We start from the raw sequence: 17435 nt of genomic DNA, 5'->3' as shown, positions 1-17435 counted from the left end.
GCCCTGCGGCCCCGCCCGCGCCAGTGTAGTGATATGGAATGTTAGGGCACAGGGAGACATCCTTCTGATCAGACAGACACAGACTGGCAATCTGTACAAACACAAAAGAATCCATTTTCAAAAAAATAAATTACTAAGGGGAGAGGAAGAAAGGGTCCACTTTGTTTTTCTCAATAAATATGCAATTCTGCTCACCTAAGACTTGAAAGGTAATTATCTGGGAGTGGGATTCTAACATCAGGGTCCACGAAGATGATCTAACTAGAGCTGTGGCCCCAGCGCCCTGTCAGGGGAGCCCAGCCCTTCCAAAGCTGCCCCATTGGCCTCTTCCAAGCAGGTCAGAGCACCTGTGTGGTGAGATTCCAAAAAAAAAGTGTCCTTGTGCCCAAAGTCTCAGGTGCTTGGAGTGTGGCTAGAAACAGCTCTCGGATCCCACCTCTTGCAAAAAACAAAATGTACCAACTGGTGAGGCAGGAAGCTGGGTCGGGCGGGACAGCCTCATTCCCGAGGGTAGTGCACTCCAGGTGCCGCTGGGTCAGTTCTGCTGTAAAATGAGGTTTTCCAGTTCGTCCGCCGAGCGCAGCAGGAAGGCGGCAGACTCTCGGTAGCCAGCGATGAGCTGCCGCACAGCACTGATCTCCGTAGGGCTGAGCTGGGCGGTGGGCATGGTCCTGCTGGTGCTGTTGCTGGAGGGCGTGGGGGTGGGCGTGGTGGAGGTGGTGGAGGCCCCGCCTTTCATGCTGAGGTCCGTGGGCCCTGTGGGGAGGGAGAGGGAGGGTGAGAAGGAGTGGACACCTTGCAGGGCACCTGGGAGGTGCTGCCATCCTTTTCGTTGTCCTGGGGGCCTGCTGTGGACCAGGCACTTGGGGGCCTGAGGCCTTTGTCTATCTTGATAGTTGTACCTCTAGTGCCTAGAATGGGGCCTGGGACCAGCAGACGAGACATGGGGTTCTCTGTTCACCCTCAGGGTGATCCTGCAAGGGAGGAAACGTGTCCTCACCACGTGACAGGTGGAGGAAGCCGAGGCCTGGCGGTTGAGAGGTTTCACCAAGATCATGTGTGCACACGGTTCTGCATTCAGCGTGCACGTGACAAGGCACGGGCTGTGGTGTCAGGTGGGGAACAGGCTCTCTGGCACTGACCACACCTCTGCTGCTTTCTGAGGACCGTCAGGTGGATGGTGCTCCCCCAGCAGGTACACAACCTGGCTCTGGTCTCCGAGTGAGGAGGAAGCCTCAAGGAAAGGAACTTCCCTGGCTCCCCAAAGCGGTGAGCAGAGCTTCGGCAGGAACTGATGCTACCCGAGAAGAAAGGCTGCTGGCGTGTCTGGTGGGCGTGAGGTATGTATGCGATCCTCCCCCCATGGGGCGGCTGTCAACAGAGGTGGGGGTCAGAGGCTGCAGGTAAGCAGGGGCCTGATCCCTGAGAGGGACGAGTATGCAGTCCAGAGCCAGAGAGGAGCCATAGGAGACCAGGACGACAAACACCTGTGCGTGTGCTTGTGCGTGTGCGTGTGTGTGTGTGTGTGTGTGTGCGTGTGTGTGCATATACACGTGCACAGGTCGGGAAGGGACGTCTGTCCAGTGGAGAGAAGCATCGAGGCCAGCTGCCCTGCTTGGCCGTGGGAAAGAGGTGGGCCCAGGCTGTGAGTGCGGCCCGCAGGAGAGGGCAGGGCTGTTAGCCTGTCTCCGGAGGAATCACGGGCCTTGAATCTCCCTTACTTTGAGGAGGTCTTTTGGGCGGGAGTGAGGGGAAGGTTAATGCTGCCGGACAGGAGAGAGTGTGGGATGGATGTGTGAGGGTTAGAATGGTCAGGACAGGACCCAGAAGTGCTGTCTGGAGAAATCACCTCCCCTTTGCAGGAAAGAGGGAGTCTGACATCTTCTGAAATATACTCGGGGTGTATGTTGGGGGGCCCACTGGCCCTGTTTCCTCTCCACCTTTTCCAAGCAGCTCTACAGGGTGGGCCACTGGCTTTAAAACAGGCAAGCCTGGGCTCGGCCTGCCCTTCCACTCCAAGGCTGTACAGTAGCTTCCCTGAGCCTCGGTTCCCTGTCTGCAGTATGAGGAGGCAGCTGGGGGGCTGAGCCTGGCCTGTGAACCGCGCAGCCTGCACAGGCCCCTGGGAAAGAGCTTTCAGACAGGTGCCAGGCTTTCTGAATGGGCTCTCGGGAGACACGGACGCTCCTGGAATTGGAAAAGCATTCTTTTGAGGTGTTAGGTAAGAAAAGATCCAAGAAGTGAGGATCTGGAAGCTGGGGCTTCCTTATGGAGGCTTCTCTGACCCAACTAGGCCAGTGCCCCGTTCCCTCCCCACCGCCCTGTGCAGAGGTCATCTCCACGGTGTGTGAGGCTCTCGATGATCAGCCACCCCCCACCCCACCCCGTAGGTTCTTGTGGTGGTTTCACTCGTTATGGCATTTACAGTGGCAGCTTTTATGCTGCTATAAAGAGAGATGGACAAGCTCTTGTATGGAGACATCTAGACCAGAAGTAACGCCTTGGGAGAAATGATGGAAACTAGACTGCTGCCAAAGGAGCTGGTGCAGACTCCAAATGGGGAAGGAAGCTGGAGTCTAAGATGGGACAGTGTGTCACATGAGGTTATTTTCTCCCTTGAGAACATGGACGTAGGGAAGCAGGCCCTAGGAACTGACTTGCTAGGAATATCCTTGGAATTGTGAGTCAAGGGAACAGTTAAGTCTGTTAAAATGAAACCAGGAAGGAGTGGGGTTGTGACTTGCTGGAAACAGCAGCCAAGCAGGCGGCCGACTCCCCTGTTGGTGGCTAAATGAGAGGCCAGGTGGGAGCAGGGGTGCCTCTGGGGTCTCCTGGACGCGGCAGGGGCTGGGCTCAGAGTGACAGGGGTTGTTTGGTTCCCTCTGGGGCAGCTCCCAGTCCCTCCAGACAATGCCTGGGGATGGCAGAGGGAGGCTGGAACCGCCTGCACAGGTGGTGAGCTGGCCCTGGGCTTCCTCCTTCCTCCCTCCATCCCCAAGTCTTGTCCTCTTCACCCATGTTCAGGGCTGTCCTTCATCTCTCCTGGGCTTTAGCTACAGCCCAGAGAGGAGAAAGTCCATTTCCTGCAGCCCATCTGATCGGAGCTATCTGCTCTCGGGCTCTGGTTACAGGAGGACGCTCAGGTTGCCAGGCGAGCAGGCAGAGCCCACGTCTGTCTAAGCTGATTTGCATCTCCAGATGACAACCTAATGAGCAAAGTAAGGAGCTCTGAGCCACTTGTATGGCTGCCCAACCCAGCGGCCCAACTGCCTGAACAACCATTTAGAGGCTGCACTGGGAGGGAGTGGGACTGGGAGCCCTACAGCCATGCTGTTGCTGGTTGCTTTCCAACTGACTCAAGCCCAGTGCCCACTGGCAAGGAGGTAAATGAGCAGATCTCTGTCTCAGTGATCTTGCCAGCCGCCTCCACGGAACCAGGGTGCCCACAGACAGGAGGCTGAGGCTCGGGGGCCCCTGCGGGTGAGAGCAGGACAGGGAGTCAGCAGGCCAGTGCTCTTACGAGCAGGAGCAGCCCGACAGCTGCAGCCCTGAGACAGGCCATGCCTCGTGGTGCCAGGTGGAGGCTCATCACCATCGCCTGCTGCCTGGGAGGGACGTGGGGTTCTAGCCTCCCTGTCCTGGGACCTGTCAGCTGGCCCTTCTTTCTGGAAGGAAAGCAGCCCACCTGGACAGCTTCCACCCCTCAGGCTCAGGGATTAGGGCCGGGCAGCCTCTTGTTTTTAGGTTAAGAGCATTAGGAAGGGATGAGGAGTTAAGCCCAGGCAGGAATCTTCCAGGAACCTGCATATACTTCCTGGGGGGGTGGGGGTCAAGGTGAGTGCAGGGTGCCTGGCTCTCTGCGATCAGCAGGGGCCAGTTCCCTCCATCACTGACTAGGAACACCCTGGGCCCTCCTGCAGCCAAGAGTTTGAGAGGAATTCTCAGGCTTCTTTGGCCAAGACCTAGAACCAGGGTTCCCTGGCCTTTGGTTGGCACCTTCCTCCAACTATTCCTCAGGCAGCATCTTGGTGTCATCCCCAGCCCGGTGCCCGCCCTCCCCTGCCCCCCAATGCATACTGCTTCTGCCCTCCTGTTCAGATATCACAGGGGCAGACAGAGTACAATTCACAGCCTCCTTTGCTTAAAACCTATCAGTACAGAGATCACCCCAGGCTGTTCTCCCCCAGTGGGACCTGCTATCTCCCTGCCACACCCCCACCTGGCCTCAGTGGGCATGGGCCTGAGTTCTCCGCTCCAGGTCCCACTCGGGAGCACCTACCTCTATGGGGAGGTTTTTACCTTTTCAAGGATATTTCTCCAACACTGGTCTAGGGCTAGGCGGCCTCAGAGTCGCCTGGGAAGAGTTATAGGGGAGCACCTAGGGACTCATGGCCCCGGGCTGGGCCCTGCATCGGAGGGTAAGGACCTTCGCCTCACAAGTAAGGTCCGGAGCTGAGGCTACAAGTGAATGGGGCCAGGCCTGCACCAAGTCCTGCTCCACCATCTCACTGAGCCTTGGTCAGGGAAGTAAAATGGGGGTGTGGAGAGGATTCCACTCGATAAAGAGCAGGGCCTTGGCTGGATGGACTGCAGTGCTCAGCTCACAGGGCCATGAGGGGGGCGGGGCAGAGAGGCCCACAGTGCAATGAACAAAGCACACCTCCTTGGAGAGGGGAGGAGAGGGGAGGGGGGAGGGTTTTTGTTTGACTCAGTTGAAGTTTTCCTTGCTTTCCTATCGAGGGACTGGCTAAGATGATGAGATGGGAAGGGTCCCTGAGCCATGAAGGAGTTACTTTTCCCCCTTTTCGAGGCCGTAGCCTCCTTCACTCACCATTACTGTGATTTCCTGTTTGCAGGGAGGCAGGGGGCTGCAGGTTGCTGCCCAAGGCCCCGTAACCGCGGTAACTGTAGTTGAGGCCGCCATTGACATACACGGGGTCCTGGGAGTAGGAGGAGGCTGGCAGTGAGTAGGTGGAGTGGGTGATGGCTGCAGAGTCCCGGGAGTGCTGCTTGTCCAGGGCTATGGGCTCGTCCTGCAGGGGGGAGGGAGATACTGAGGAACCAGAGGGGCAGCAAGCCGGACGGGGTGGATGAAGAGTTTCTGAGACACAGTGCTGTGTCCTGCAGGACTGTTCCCATCCCTGGTCGTCTCACGCAGGGCCCTCGGGATGAAGCCCAGATGCCCTCCTGGGTCTTCAGGGCCTGGGTGCCCAAGCTCTCCCCATCCCACTCCATCACTGCTGCCTTCTTGGTAGGTCCGCCTGGTCCCTCTGCACTGGGGGCCCCAATGTCTGTGGAATGACTGATGTCCACCCGCCCGGAAGCAACCCCCTGACAGTGGCGGCAGCGAGCAGTACCTGCGAGGACTGGTAGATCTCCAGGCGCATCCTTTTGGCTGCTTTTCTCGTCTCGCTCTCACAGGCAGCTGCCAGGATGTTCTCGGCCATGGCTGAGGTCAGGTGGGGAGGTGTGGGTCTGGTCTGCAGGCAGAATGGGAACAGGGCAGTGTTGGGCCCACACAGAGACCCTGCCCTAGAGGTGTTGGTGGAGGGCCGGGGTCAGGCTTCAGGGCCGTTATCTATGGAGCGGGGCCTCTTTAGGGACCCCAGCTCCCCACGCTGTGAAACGGATCATGGTGCGGCTCCTGGGACATTGGGAGGATGATGGGTAAAGTGTCTGGCCAAGGGGATGCCCAGCCATCCCGGAGGGTAGCTGGAGGTGAGTGGGGGGGCTGGGCTGGGAGGGCTCACCATCTCCATGCCGTTCTTCTTCATGCGCCGGCAGGACTTGAGGTACGTGCGAATGCGCTTGCGGGCCCGCTCTTGGAACTCGGGGAACTGCCGGCTGCAGGATTCGATGATGGCCTGGATCTTCTCCTTGGGCTGCTTGGAGATGGGCACCATGCGGTCCAGGTTCTCGTCCACAAAGAGACGCACAAACATCTGTGGGAGAGACAGGCGGTGGGAGGGCTGGCCCTGGCTGCGGCCCCGCCCGCCGGACCGACCCGGTGCTCACGTTGAAGGCCTTGAGGCGCTCAGGGTCCATGCCCTCCGAGTCGTTCATCTTGTCATTGTCCTCGTGGTCATCGTGGTCGTCGTCGTCGTCATCTGCTGTGGGAGCTCGGCCCACAGTCAGGTCCTCGGGGCAGCCACTGACCTCGGTCTTGATGGAATCGTAGCTCCCTGAGCTGTAGGGGGGGGACTGAAAGAGGAGGGGGCAGTCAGGCAGGCCCTCCATGGTCCCCGACAGGCCTCGGTGAGCTTAGGAACTGGGTACCAACACACCCCCTGCCTCATGAGCCAAAGCTGCGAGGCCCTGAGCAAGTCACCCTCCCCTTCACCTGTGGAATGGGGACAGCCACACTGCCCCCTCCTGGCGGCTGCAGGGAGGACTGCCTACAACAGTTCACGCAAGGCCTGGCGTCCGGGGCACTGAGTGGAGGGTGTTAGTGGTTTACTCAGCAAGAGTCCACACCATGACCGGCCACGTTGTGAGGGAAAGGCAGACACAGAGAGGGTTCCCACCAACAGCCAGCCTCTTCCGGTTGTGCCAGATCTGTTCTGCTTTGGAGTTTTCTCCCCAACCCCCAAGGGGCTGCAACCCTGAGGTGATAACCGAGCTGTCACAGAAGCAGCCGTGTGCTGTCTGCTGGGGAGGAGGAACAGATGGGCTGGGAGAGGGAACCAGCCAAGGCGACAGGTCCATTAGGCAAAGTGCATTCCCAGAGCTCCTGGCGGGGGTCCTCCTGTCTGCCACCCCCCCTTTCTGCGAGGAAGACACCGAGAGCCGCTGAGAGGATAAAAGGGGGAAGGCAACCAGGTGTCGCACACGGGGAGGGGAGGGGCGTTCGCCCGAATACAGCACCACCCCCATCGGAACGCACTCCCCTCTCCTCCCAGCTTCCCACCGTGTCCCCCTCTGCAGCTCAGGGCCCACCTGAGGACACTGTCGTTGCCTTTCAGGAAGTCTGCATCTCTGGCGAGTCCTGACTTCACTTACTGGGATCCTGACTAGCACTGTCCCTGTCCTCCAGGAGGTGGGCATCTAGCAGGTCGTTGGGCCCAGGAAACAAACAGCTACAGGTCAGACCCCGCGATATGGCCACAGGGTGGTCTGGCAGGGGTCACAGCTCTTGTTGACAAATGAAGAAAATGGACACCACCAGGCCTCCCTGTGACCAATCCCACAGGCTTGGCCTCCCCAGAACCGCTGGCCTTGTGCCGATCTCCTGATCCATACATAGACTTGAAAGGGGACAGCAACACCCAGGTCCTCTGGCCTCCCACTGGCTCATGCCAGACTTGCAATGGAGTCAAAAGACTTGTGCAAGTCACGTCCCAAACTGCTCCTTAGCCAATCCTCTGGCAGGGTCAGAGGAGGCAGGAAACTTAAGATACGAGCTGTTGGTGGCACTCATGCTGTCATCTTACTTCCTGGGCCCATACCTGTGGCCTGAGGCGTGGGGACAAACTCTCCCTCTCCAGCTCTTTGCTCACCGGGGACAGCAGCTATGCCTTTCCCCTAGTCCCAGTCAAAGAGGTCAGACACAGCACCAGTGGGGCAGTATCCTGGTAGGTGTGGCTCGGCTGGTTGGGTGTTGTCAGGGGTGGCCAGTTCAATTCCTAGTCAGGGCACATACCCGGGTTGTGGGCTCAATCCCCGGTAGGGGTTGTGTAAGAGGCGGCAGATCAATGTCTCACTCTCACATCGATGTCTCTCTCCCTTCCTCTCTAAAAATAAAAAATCTTAAAAAAAAAGAAAGAAACCCAACTGGTGTGGCTCAGTGGTTGAGTGTCTTCCATGAACCAGGAGGTAACGGTTCGATTCCCAATTGGGGCACATACCCGGGTTGTGGGCTCAGTCCCCACTAGGGGCGTGCAGGATGTTTCTCTCCCTTCCTCTTTGAAATCAATTTTTAAAAAAGTATGGGGGGAGTACCAGATGGTGGGAGCACCTGCCCTGCCCACCCTGCAGCCTGGCCTATGGAGTTTCCCACCTCTACACCCCTTGGCCACACACAAAGACCTCGCCCTTTCCCGTACCGTCTGTAACACCGGGGAGGGGCCTGCAGAGTAGCCGGAAACGTGAGGCCTTGGGACTCTGCTGGAGGTGGCACTTGTGCTGTTACTCAAAGCAGACTCTGTCTTGTGGGTGGAAGGGCACACATCACCCACCACTCCTCTAAGATGGGGACGCAGGCTCAGAGAAATGAGGGCCTTGCTGGGGTCACACAGTGTGGTTCCCCCATACCAGAGCCTCCTCAGAAAGGCACCCTGGCCACCACCCTGACTTGGCATCAACTCTGGGCACATACAATTTCACTTTAGCCTTGCACACCCTGAGGTGTCCAGGCTCAGGTGGGCCCACAGCCCCACACACCTCAGGGGTGGTCTTCACCCCGTACTTGACACGGCTCCGCAGTCCATCTGTGCCGCAGCTGTCCGAGGGGTAGGAGGGCGTGCCGAGGGACGTGCCTGGCGGGAGCTTATCACACAGGTTGATGGGTTGATCCTCAGCTGCGGCTGTGAAGTCCATGGGGGCCACAGCGCCGTTGCCATTCATCTCGGGGAAGGCAGGGTCGCCCTGCGTGCTGCTCGAAGTGGATGGGTTCAAGGTGGAGGAGCCATTGCCGCTGCCACTCTCGGAGGAGGAGTCGTCTGAAACAAGAGGCCTGGGTGTGAGGCTCCACCCCAGTACCTACTATCCCTTAAGACCCTTTCCCCCCAGGGTACCATGGGCACAACGGCCACAGGGAGGACTTGCCCTGTGCCAAGCATCCCTGGGCAGGAAGTGAGCCCTGCTGTCCCTTTAGATATTCCAAGAGGCTAACCTGGCCAGAGGTGGGGGCAGGCTCCCTCTGCCATGAACTTTAAACACCACATCCAGGCTCATGGGAGGCCCAGCTTCGAGGGCTTGGGAGTGAGTGGCTCTGACCTCAGGTCTGACTGGTCTGCTGCCTACCAGAGGTCCTTGGTCACCCCAGAGGCTGCTTGGGGTCTGGCCAGTGCCCCCCCCTCCCCGCTTTCCCCAGCTCACCACAACCTTGCCCCTTCACACCCTTTCCCCACAGGACCTCCTCCTTACAGCAGGCCCTTGAATTTTTCCTTCCATTGTAACCTCCCAGCTCCCTCCTGCAAGCAGGCCCAGCACAATCCTGGCCGCCTAGGCACACAGACCCAGGGGCCCCCAGATCTGCCCTCTGTCCATGGTGCAGTGACCTTGGACACGGAGACAGTGCTGCAGGGTACAGGGTCTGCATGCCCTGCGCCTCAGTGGGCCATCCCAGCTTTCATGAGGTGACAGCCCAACAAAGCTCTGTCGAGGGCGCCCCCTGCTGCGGAGAGACAGAATTGCCCATCCCGGAGGACACACTTGAACTGGTGGGCTAGACGTTTTCAGATAGACTCCAGGCCCCTCTGCCACGCCCAGCCCAGCCTCCTGCTGATCTGCTGAGACAGCAGAGGCCGGGGGTACTAACTCGAACTCCCAGGTCAGTGTCAGGTGAGTACCATGTGGTTCTCGGTGGTGCCCGTGCGACTCTGCACCTGCACCCAGAACGGGTGGGGGAGGGGCGGCCACAGGGAACCCTGACCGCATCCCAGGCCACCCCTTCTCTAAGGCCAGGGTCGCGCAGCGCAGGACCCCACCCCCACCCTTCCAGCCGGCAGATTATGAAGATTTAGTCTTCAGTGCTGGGCGCACCAGCGCCTCCAGAGCGTCCCCATGGCGACTGAGTGGCTCTAGAGCCTCAACCAATCACTGGCCTCCCTGCTGCCAGGGGGCGGGGCCGGACTGCCAGTCAAGCAGCCGGGTCCCTGGGCAGAGGGGGATGGGACAGGCCTCCTCCCCCTCAGCTGCCGCAGGTCCCTGGGCCAGGCTGCCTGGCCTCCTCTATGCAGCCACCGCTCCCTCCATCCTACAGGGCAGCTCCGGTCTGCGCAAAGCTGCCCCACTGCTACCCCCTCCCTCAGCCACACTCCATAGCCCCCAGGCCTTGGGTCCTGCTACCCTGAGACCTCGCGGCCCATCCCCTCTCCTCCATCACAGATGGGCCTGGCTTTCTTCTGGTAGTTATCTCCAGCACCAATCCAGTACAGCAGTATTTACTGAGCATCTACTGCATGCTGGCCCTGGCCCTGCTGGGAAACAAAGTAGGGACTACAACCAAGGTGCAGGCCCTCCTGGGGGCAGATGTGAGTCACTGAACCACAAGCACCCTACGACCCCCACCCACCCACCCATCTCCTTCACTGCCCTCCCTCTTCAGCACCCCAGCTCCCCTCTATCCTATGGCCCCGCCCCACTGTTTCCCAGCACTGGCCTAATCATCACTGCCCTGTTCAATAACCTCCCTGCTCCCCACAGCCTGCCCAGTGTGTTCTCGGTCCCATGGCCCCTGCAGTCTCTCCCCAGCCCAGGTCCCATCCACTGGCCACCACTGGGCCTACATTTCCAGGCAGCACTGGCCTAATCATCACTGCCCTGTTCAATAACCCTCCCTGCTCCCGACAGCCTGCTCAGTGTGTTCTCGGTCCCATGGCCGCTGCAGTCTCTCCCCAGCCCAGGTCCCACTCTACTGGCCACCACTGGACCTACATTTGCAGACCTTTGCTTTGGGCACTGCTGCCTGCCTGCCATGTTGCTTCCAGCTCAGTAAATGTCGGTCACCCTTCAGGCCTGGCTCAAAGCCACCCTCCTTCTCCCTCTATTCCTAGGAAGGAGGTACTCAAGCCCTGGCCATGCCTCCTTCACATGGCCCAGGATTAGTCCTGGGAGCTGCCCTCCCCCCACCAGGGCAGGGCCTGTTGCTGGAGAGGCCCCCACACCCGAGGTTCCGAATCCTCCGCCAGGCAAGGATGGACACTCACACTGGCCGGTCCACTGAGCTCCTGTCACTTCACACCCTAGCACCACCCCAACAAGCCACTTGTTTGACCTTGGAGGTAGCATCTTCCTCCTCTTGGAGGAGGATGTAGCTAGAAGGGTCAACCGGTACCACATCTGGCCCGCGGTGAGCGGTCACTGCACTCAGCATGGGGATGAGGCCAGCCACCCCTTCTCCTCTGCGGGGCCACACCCTGGAGGCAACATCCCGACCACCTGGCTCCCTGACCAGGTTTTCTCCGGGAGGGTGGACCCCCTTTGTCCTGTGCTTCCCCAGGCTTGAGTGAGCAGGAGACTCATGTGCTGGGAGGGCACACGGGCAGGTACTCCCAGCTCAGAAGCCCAGGGTGGTGGCCCAGATTCTCGAGCTGCCAGTGTCCTTCTCCCATGGGCTGTCCAGCCAAGGAACCACAGGTGGTGGCACCCCCCTCCCACTACTCAGATGCCACCCAGTTTGGGAAGCAAAGTGGCTGGGCAGATGAAACCTGTGAGCGCCTGGAGCCCAGACCTCATGTGGCCGAGCATTCCGAGCTCTTAGAAGAAACTGGAAACCTGCAACAGTATATATGCAGATTTAAAATATTAGCGAATGACATACAATGTTTACATTTTGAAAAACTGACAGATAAATGGATAAACAAAATGTGGTCTCTCTGTGCAATGGAACATAATTTAATCATAAAAAAGGAATGAAATTCTGACACATGCTACCTTATGGATGAACTTTGAAAACATTATGTTCAGTAAAATAAGCCAGACACAACAAGACAAATACTGAATGAGTCCACTTGTATACAATACCTAAAATAGGCATATTCATAGAGACAAAAGATATATATTAGGGCTGGGAGAAGGGGGGATGGGAGTTATTGCTTAATGGATACAGAGTTTCTGTTCAGAGTGATACTAACTCTACATTCATCTATAGGTTCTTGGAAACTGAGGCTTTAAGCAAAACAATGTATAAGAAAACTGATTTTACCACAGGCTAATTGATATAAACAAGCATTAAGTTCCTATGGCATATTTCTGGTAAAAAAAAAAAATCACCAAATTTCTAAATAAAGACCCCCAAAGACTTCTAATATTAAACACTGAAATAAATGTGAGCTATACATACATTTAAGAAAGATTAATAGCCCTAACGGTTTGGCTCACCACCATGGGCCAGAGGACTGAAGGGTCCTAGGTTCGATTCTGGTCAAGGGCATGTACCTTGGTCGTGGGCACATCCCCAGTAGGGAGTGTGCAGGAGGCAGCTGATCGATGTTTCTCTCTCATCCATGTTTCTAACTCTCTATTCCTCTCTGTAAAAAATTCAATAAAATATATTTAAGAAAGAAAGATTAATAAAAACAAGACCATTATTTTCCAACCCGCTTATTCCAGTTCAGGGTCATGAGTGACCGGAGCAAATCCATGCAGGCAGTGGCCCTGACCAGACTTGATTTTTTCCTATCACATAACAAAACAATATTGAACAAAACGACAGATGTTATTCAAAGACCCGCTGTATTTTGGAAATGGTGCTGGTTGCACAACACTGTCCATGTACTTAATGCTGTTCAACTGTATGCTTAAAAAGTTCAAAGGGGCCCTGACCGGTTTGGCTCAGCGGCAGGGGTGGGCAAACTTTTTGACTCGAGGGCCACAATGGGTTCTTAAACTGGACCGGAGGGCCGGAACAAAAGCATGGATGGAGTGTTTGTGTGAACTAATATAAATTCAAAGTAAACATCATTACATAAAAGGGTACGGTCTTTTTTTTTTTTTTTTTTAGTTTTATTCATTTCAAACGGGCCGGATCCGGCCCGCGGGCCGTAGTTTGCCCACGGCTGGGATAGAGCGTCGGCCTGCGGACTCAAGGGTCCCAGGTTCGATTCCGGCCAAGGGCATGTACCTTGGTTGCGGGCACATCCCCAGTAGGGGGCGTGCAGGAGGCAGCTGATTGATGTTTCTCTCTCATCAATGTTTCTAACTCTCTATCCCTCTTCCCTCCTCTCTGTAAAAAATCAATAAAATATATTTTAAAAAAAAAAGTTCAAAGGGGAAAATTATGTTTTATGTATTTCACCACAAAAAAATCCCCCCAAAACAAAGAAACCTTGAGCAGGCCAGTAGGCCCCAGTTCATAAGCTCCATTTCCTCCCACCCCATTTACCCAAAGGCCAAGTCTCTCCCACCTCCACCCGGCACCTGGAGGCAGGGCAAGCCAGCTACACACAGAGCCCACATCGGAGGGACAAGAGTTCCCAGAGCGGGTGCCCCCGATCACACCGCTTAAGCACCCTCGACCGGCGTGCTGGCCTCTGCCTGTGCAGCCTGCCCAGCAGCACCTGCTCAGGGCTGCCCACAACTCGGGTCCTCTTGTTGCCAACTGGGCTCCAAGCAGAAAGCGGAGGGGCTGGTGGAGGGGGATGGACACGGTGCTACCTCTCTGATCCTGTTTCCTTTCCAAATGGGAGTCATGTCTTTGTAAGGTGTATACTAGTACAATACCTGGTATAGACAGTAGGCACTGAAAAAAAGTTGATTCCCTATACCCCACTTTCTCAATTCAAAACAGACCTACTGCCTACACACACATCTTTCCCAGACTGCAACGTGGGCTTCTTGGGATCCCTAGGAGCCGGTGCCAAATCTGAGGAGGCACAGTGAGGGGAGCGGGGAGAGGACAGCACCTGGAAGATGCCGCTTCTGCCCCATTCTCTTCCTTTCTGGGACTCCTATTGGGTGTCAGGCCCATGAGAGACATTGGGGACACAGTGGTGAAAAGATAGGGGTGGCCACTGTCCTGGGGATTCACGCTCTACTAAGCCAGAGATCAAACATACGGGTTCTGAAGGAGATGGGGCTCCAAAGGGACATCGAGGGCTTTGATCCATCCCTTCAATTCCAGCTGTGCTCGGAGCCGTTGCACTGGCTGTTCCCTCCTCTTCTCTCTCTCTCTCTCTCTCTCTCTCTCGCTCACAGGTACATTCCTTCTCCTTCAGAGCCTTGCTTAAACATCGCCTTCTAGTGAGACCTCCTTGCCTAGCCTCCTGCCCAGTCTGACCCCTCTACCTATTTTTCCTAGAACATTTCTCACATGTTGTCTCTCTGGTCAGACCCGAGGCCGGCAGGACTCTCCAGAAACCACATCCTCTATCTGGGGAGGGATCCCTAGTCTTCCAGAGTAAGCACGTGCCCCAGGCCTGGCCACTCAGCACGGCCCATCATGGTGAGTAGCGACAGGCCAATTTCAACCGAGGGAAGTCAGTCCTGGGGCTTGTCCTGGGATGACTGGGAAGAAGTGCTCTCCCCCTTGGAGCTGAACGCCCCTGGCAGGGAGGCCCACACCTGGAAGGCTGGCCTGACAGGCTGGCAGGGCAAATCCCCCAAACCCATCTGTGCCAAAGCCAAAGGCCTTATACTGTTCACTTATGGAAGCCAATAATTTCCTTAGGGCTGGTGCTAGTTAAAGGTAGGTTGTGTCACATGTGTCTGGTTTGGTCTGAGTAATTCATACTGCCCCCCGCCCCCCGCCCCCGGGACAAAGGACCGGAGCCCAAGTCAGCTCTCTCCTTACGTGGCCCAGCACAGCCCAGGCCTGTCCCCCAGCGTGGTCCTGAGGTGGCTGGTACCTGCGGGAGGGGCTGGCTACAGGACCTCCCCCAGCACCTAGCGCAGCACCCGGCACAGAGAGGGACAGGAGGGACAGAGAAACGTCAGTATCCCAGGCTGGGCAAGCCAGGTTTCTGACCCATTCCTAATCCTTTCCTCTTCTCAACCCCTCCAAAAACATGTGCTTGAAGGAAGACACAGATACACACCCAAACCCCTGCTGCATGAGCTGCGGCAGCCCAGGCAGGGGCAGTGCTGGGCCTCGCTGCCTCCTGACCTTGGGCACAGCCCGCCTCCTTGGCAACTCTTATCTGCAGTCCAGGAAGTTGCTGCAGCCGCCCTATTGGGCTCTGACACTTTATGACCCTGTGAAAGAACCCAGCTGGCCCCACGGCACTGAGGACCTGGAACAGGGGGTGTAGGAGTTGGGCCTTCTAGGGGTGCAGGCCTCCAGCCTCAGGGCTCTTTGGACAGGTGCGTGTTCTGGTTAAACACGCCCAGACCTGGAGCTGGGGGTGACCCTCTTGTTCCCACCTGTGCTGCTGTGCCAGGAGGTCCCTCCAGCATAGGCACCCCACCTGAGGCCAGCCTGCTAGAGCCCAGAACAATGCCAGCAGGACAAGACTGCCCCAACCTCGAGCCATAGAGGGAAGGGCGACTGGGGGGCTGCAGGGGAGCGGCTGGGGACCGCACCCCTTCTGGACACTTCCACAAAACGGGGCCTCCCTGGCTCTGATTTGGGCAGGACGCAGAGCCCCCCACCTGCGCCCGGAATGCCTACGGGCAGGGAAGGCCTGCTGTGCCCATCTATTTAACGTGGGGCAATGTGCTGCTATTCAAATGGGGGAATTAGTGATGAATGGGGGAAATTGTTTCTCCCTCTGTCCCATCTCCAGAAGAAGACAAAAACCCCTTTTACCTCGGCAAACAATGCCCTTATGTGGGCGCCAGCGCCCTGCAGCCTGCACAAGCCCAGCTCTGTGCGAGCCGCCAATCGCCACACCAGGCTCCAGGGCCACAGCCAGTGGCACCCTCTCCCAGTGTGAGACCCACACTGGCTCCCAAGGTGGGCTGGTCCGCCATCCCCGGGACCATGGGCATATGGCCATGCCAGCCCAGCCGGCCTGGTGCAGGCTGCCTTCTGTGGGCAGAGGCGCAGCTGCTGGAGACAGTGCCTCCCTCCTTCATGGCTCCATCACAGCAGCAGCAGCAGCAGCAGCCGGGCAGGGGAGAACAGGGGACATCAATAATTCACACACAAAGGAGAAGGGTGGGGGAGTGCAGCGTGCTGGAGCCAGCAGCCCCACCGTGCCTGGGCCAGGGAGGTGTGAACACCAGAGGAGCCGGGCTGGATGTCTGAAGAGCCGGCCCCTTTCTCCTCCCTCAGCCAGTGTGGCTTAGGGCTGCAGTCTGGGGCAGACTTTGCTCTGAATTTGGGGTGTGCACCTTGCTGGGCTGGCCTCCGCCTGCTTTGACAAAGGCCAGTGGCCTAGGCCGTGTTTACATGATGCATAGTTCCCCGGGAGTGCTCGGCTCCTGGCTGGCTACCCTGCTCTTCCTCCCGGAAAGAAGGGGGAGGGCCCCGGGTTCAATGGGGGTGGGGTGGAGACACTCAGAGGCTGGGTGAGGCAGTGCCACCGGGATCCCAGCCTCGTGGGTGAGGGGGTCACACTGGGCACCTGCCCCCACCATCTGGCCTCCGGGTCCTGACTGCCCGCCTGGCTGCCCCTCCTGTGCACCCCACCCATCCCTGTGGTTCCAAAGGCTCCACTCTCACCTAACGCCACCAGCTCAGGGACACCAGCACCTCTACTCACAGCACCCGCCTTCCTGCCTGAGCGTTTGTGACTCATTCCTTAAGCAGGTGCCCACTCCGAGCAGGGCTGTCCAATAGACACAGAATGCGAGCCACACCTGGGAAATTTTCAATTTTCTAGTAGCCACATTAAAAAAGTGAAAAGACATAGGCAGAATGAATTTTAACAACCTGTTTTGTTTAACCCAATATATCTAAAACATTGTGATTTCAACAAGTGATTACTACTGTGTTAAAACTGAGGTATTTTACATTCTCTTTCCATGCTAACTTTGAAACTCCCTGTTTCAGAGTTATGCACAGGACAGCACACCTCCGTCTTCATGAGCCCTTTTCAATGGTCTCTGTGGCTCCTGTATTAGACAGTGCAGACCTAGATTTCTGCGACTTCCACCTGAAACTAAAATGATTTCTCTCAGTGCAGATCCTGGCCCCTAGAGAGGTGTCCAAGCTGGAGAGGAGAGTTGGGGTCTTGGGGCAGCGGGCCTGAGCAGGGCCAGTGAGGGGCACGGGGGACGGCGCCACCTTTGGTGGGGCGGACACTAAGTCTGCGTGGAAGGCCAGCACGCCCGTCATGCCTACTGTGCATACCCACCCCCACGGCAGGCATCAGGGAGGAAACAGAGGCTCCCAGAGGGAATTCATCAGCCGTCACACTGAGTGAGCAGCAGAGCCCAGATGGGCCTCAGGGCTGCCTGTCTCACTCCTGGTGCTCCTTCTTCTCTAGGCCTCGGTTTACCCCATCTGTACTATGGAGCAGACCCCACCCCTGTCCCCACTGCACGTCCTGTAGCCTCTCCCCCAGCACACACTGGCCTAAGTGCCCAGGAGGAAACAGTCCCAGGACAGACTGCCTGGGTCTGTGTCTTCCCAAGTACCACACTCCCCCTGGCCCCGCCCTCTAGGCCAAGCACAGGCAGTGGAAAATCAATGCTAATTCAATGTGCAAAGCTCTAGATGAGATGCCCACTCCACCCTCCCACCCCAAAACCAATCATGTGCTCTGAGAGCAAACAAAGCCACTTCGGGCAACCATGTGTGAATGATTCATGGGGCAGGGCCCTGCCCCTGAGCTTGTGTGTGTGTGTGTGGTGGTGGGGGGGGGGGGGGGGGGGGGGGCCGGGGAACCGGG

General features: G+C 57.4%; 1 protein-coding gene and 1 long non-coding RNA gene across 2 annotated transcripts in view; one reads left to right on the top strand and one right to left on the bottom strand.

Annotated features, from left to right (window-relative positions):
• LOC106728408 overlaps nucleotides 1-1982 on the top strand; it is a 7801-nt gene extending 5819 nt beyond the window's left edge. The window contains exon 3 of the long non-coding RNA XR_001364716.1: nucleotides 968-1982. This is a non-coding gene — a long non-coding RNA (uncharacterized LOC106728408). The remainder of the gene's footprint in view (nucleotides 1-967) is intronic.
• The window catches only part of NOL4L (nucleolar protein 4-like), an 83310-nt gene that overhangs the window by 3660 nt on the left and 62215 nt on the right, over nucleotides 1-17435 (bottom strand). Inside the window, exons 7-12 of the mRNA XM_005879822.2 lie at nucleotides 8380-8657; nucleotides 6016-6201; nucleotides 5751-5942; nucleotides 5358-5480; nucleotides 4832-5033; nucleotides 1-756 (exon numbers count right to left, since the gene is read on the bottom strand). The exon at nucleotides 1-756 is cut by the window's left edge and continues 3660 nt beyond it. Coding sequence (XP_005879884.2) covers nucleotides 536-756; nucleotides 4832-5033; nucleotides 5358-5480; nucleotides 5751-5942; nucleotides 6016-6201; nucleotides 8380-8657 — 1202 coding nt within the window. The 3' untranslated portion in view covers nucleotides 1-535. The remainder of the gene's footprint in view (nucleotides 757-4831; nucleotides 5034-5357; nucleotides 5481-5750; nucleotides 5943-6015; nucleotides 6202-8379; nucleotides 8658-17435) is intronic.

This window comes from Myotis brandtii, unplaced genomic scaffold (assembly GCF_000412655.1).
Source record: "Myotis brandtii unplaced genomic scaffold, ASM41265v1 scaffold61, whole genome shotgun sequence".
Lineage (NCBI taxonomy): Eukaryota > Metazoa > Chordata > Mammalia > Chiroptera > Vespertilionidae > Myotis > Myotis brandtii.
This window is presented reverse-complemented; position numbering and strand designations above follow the sequence as displayed.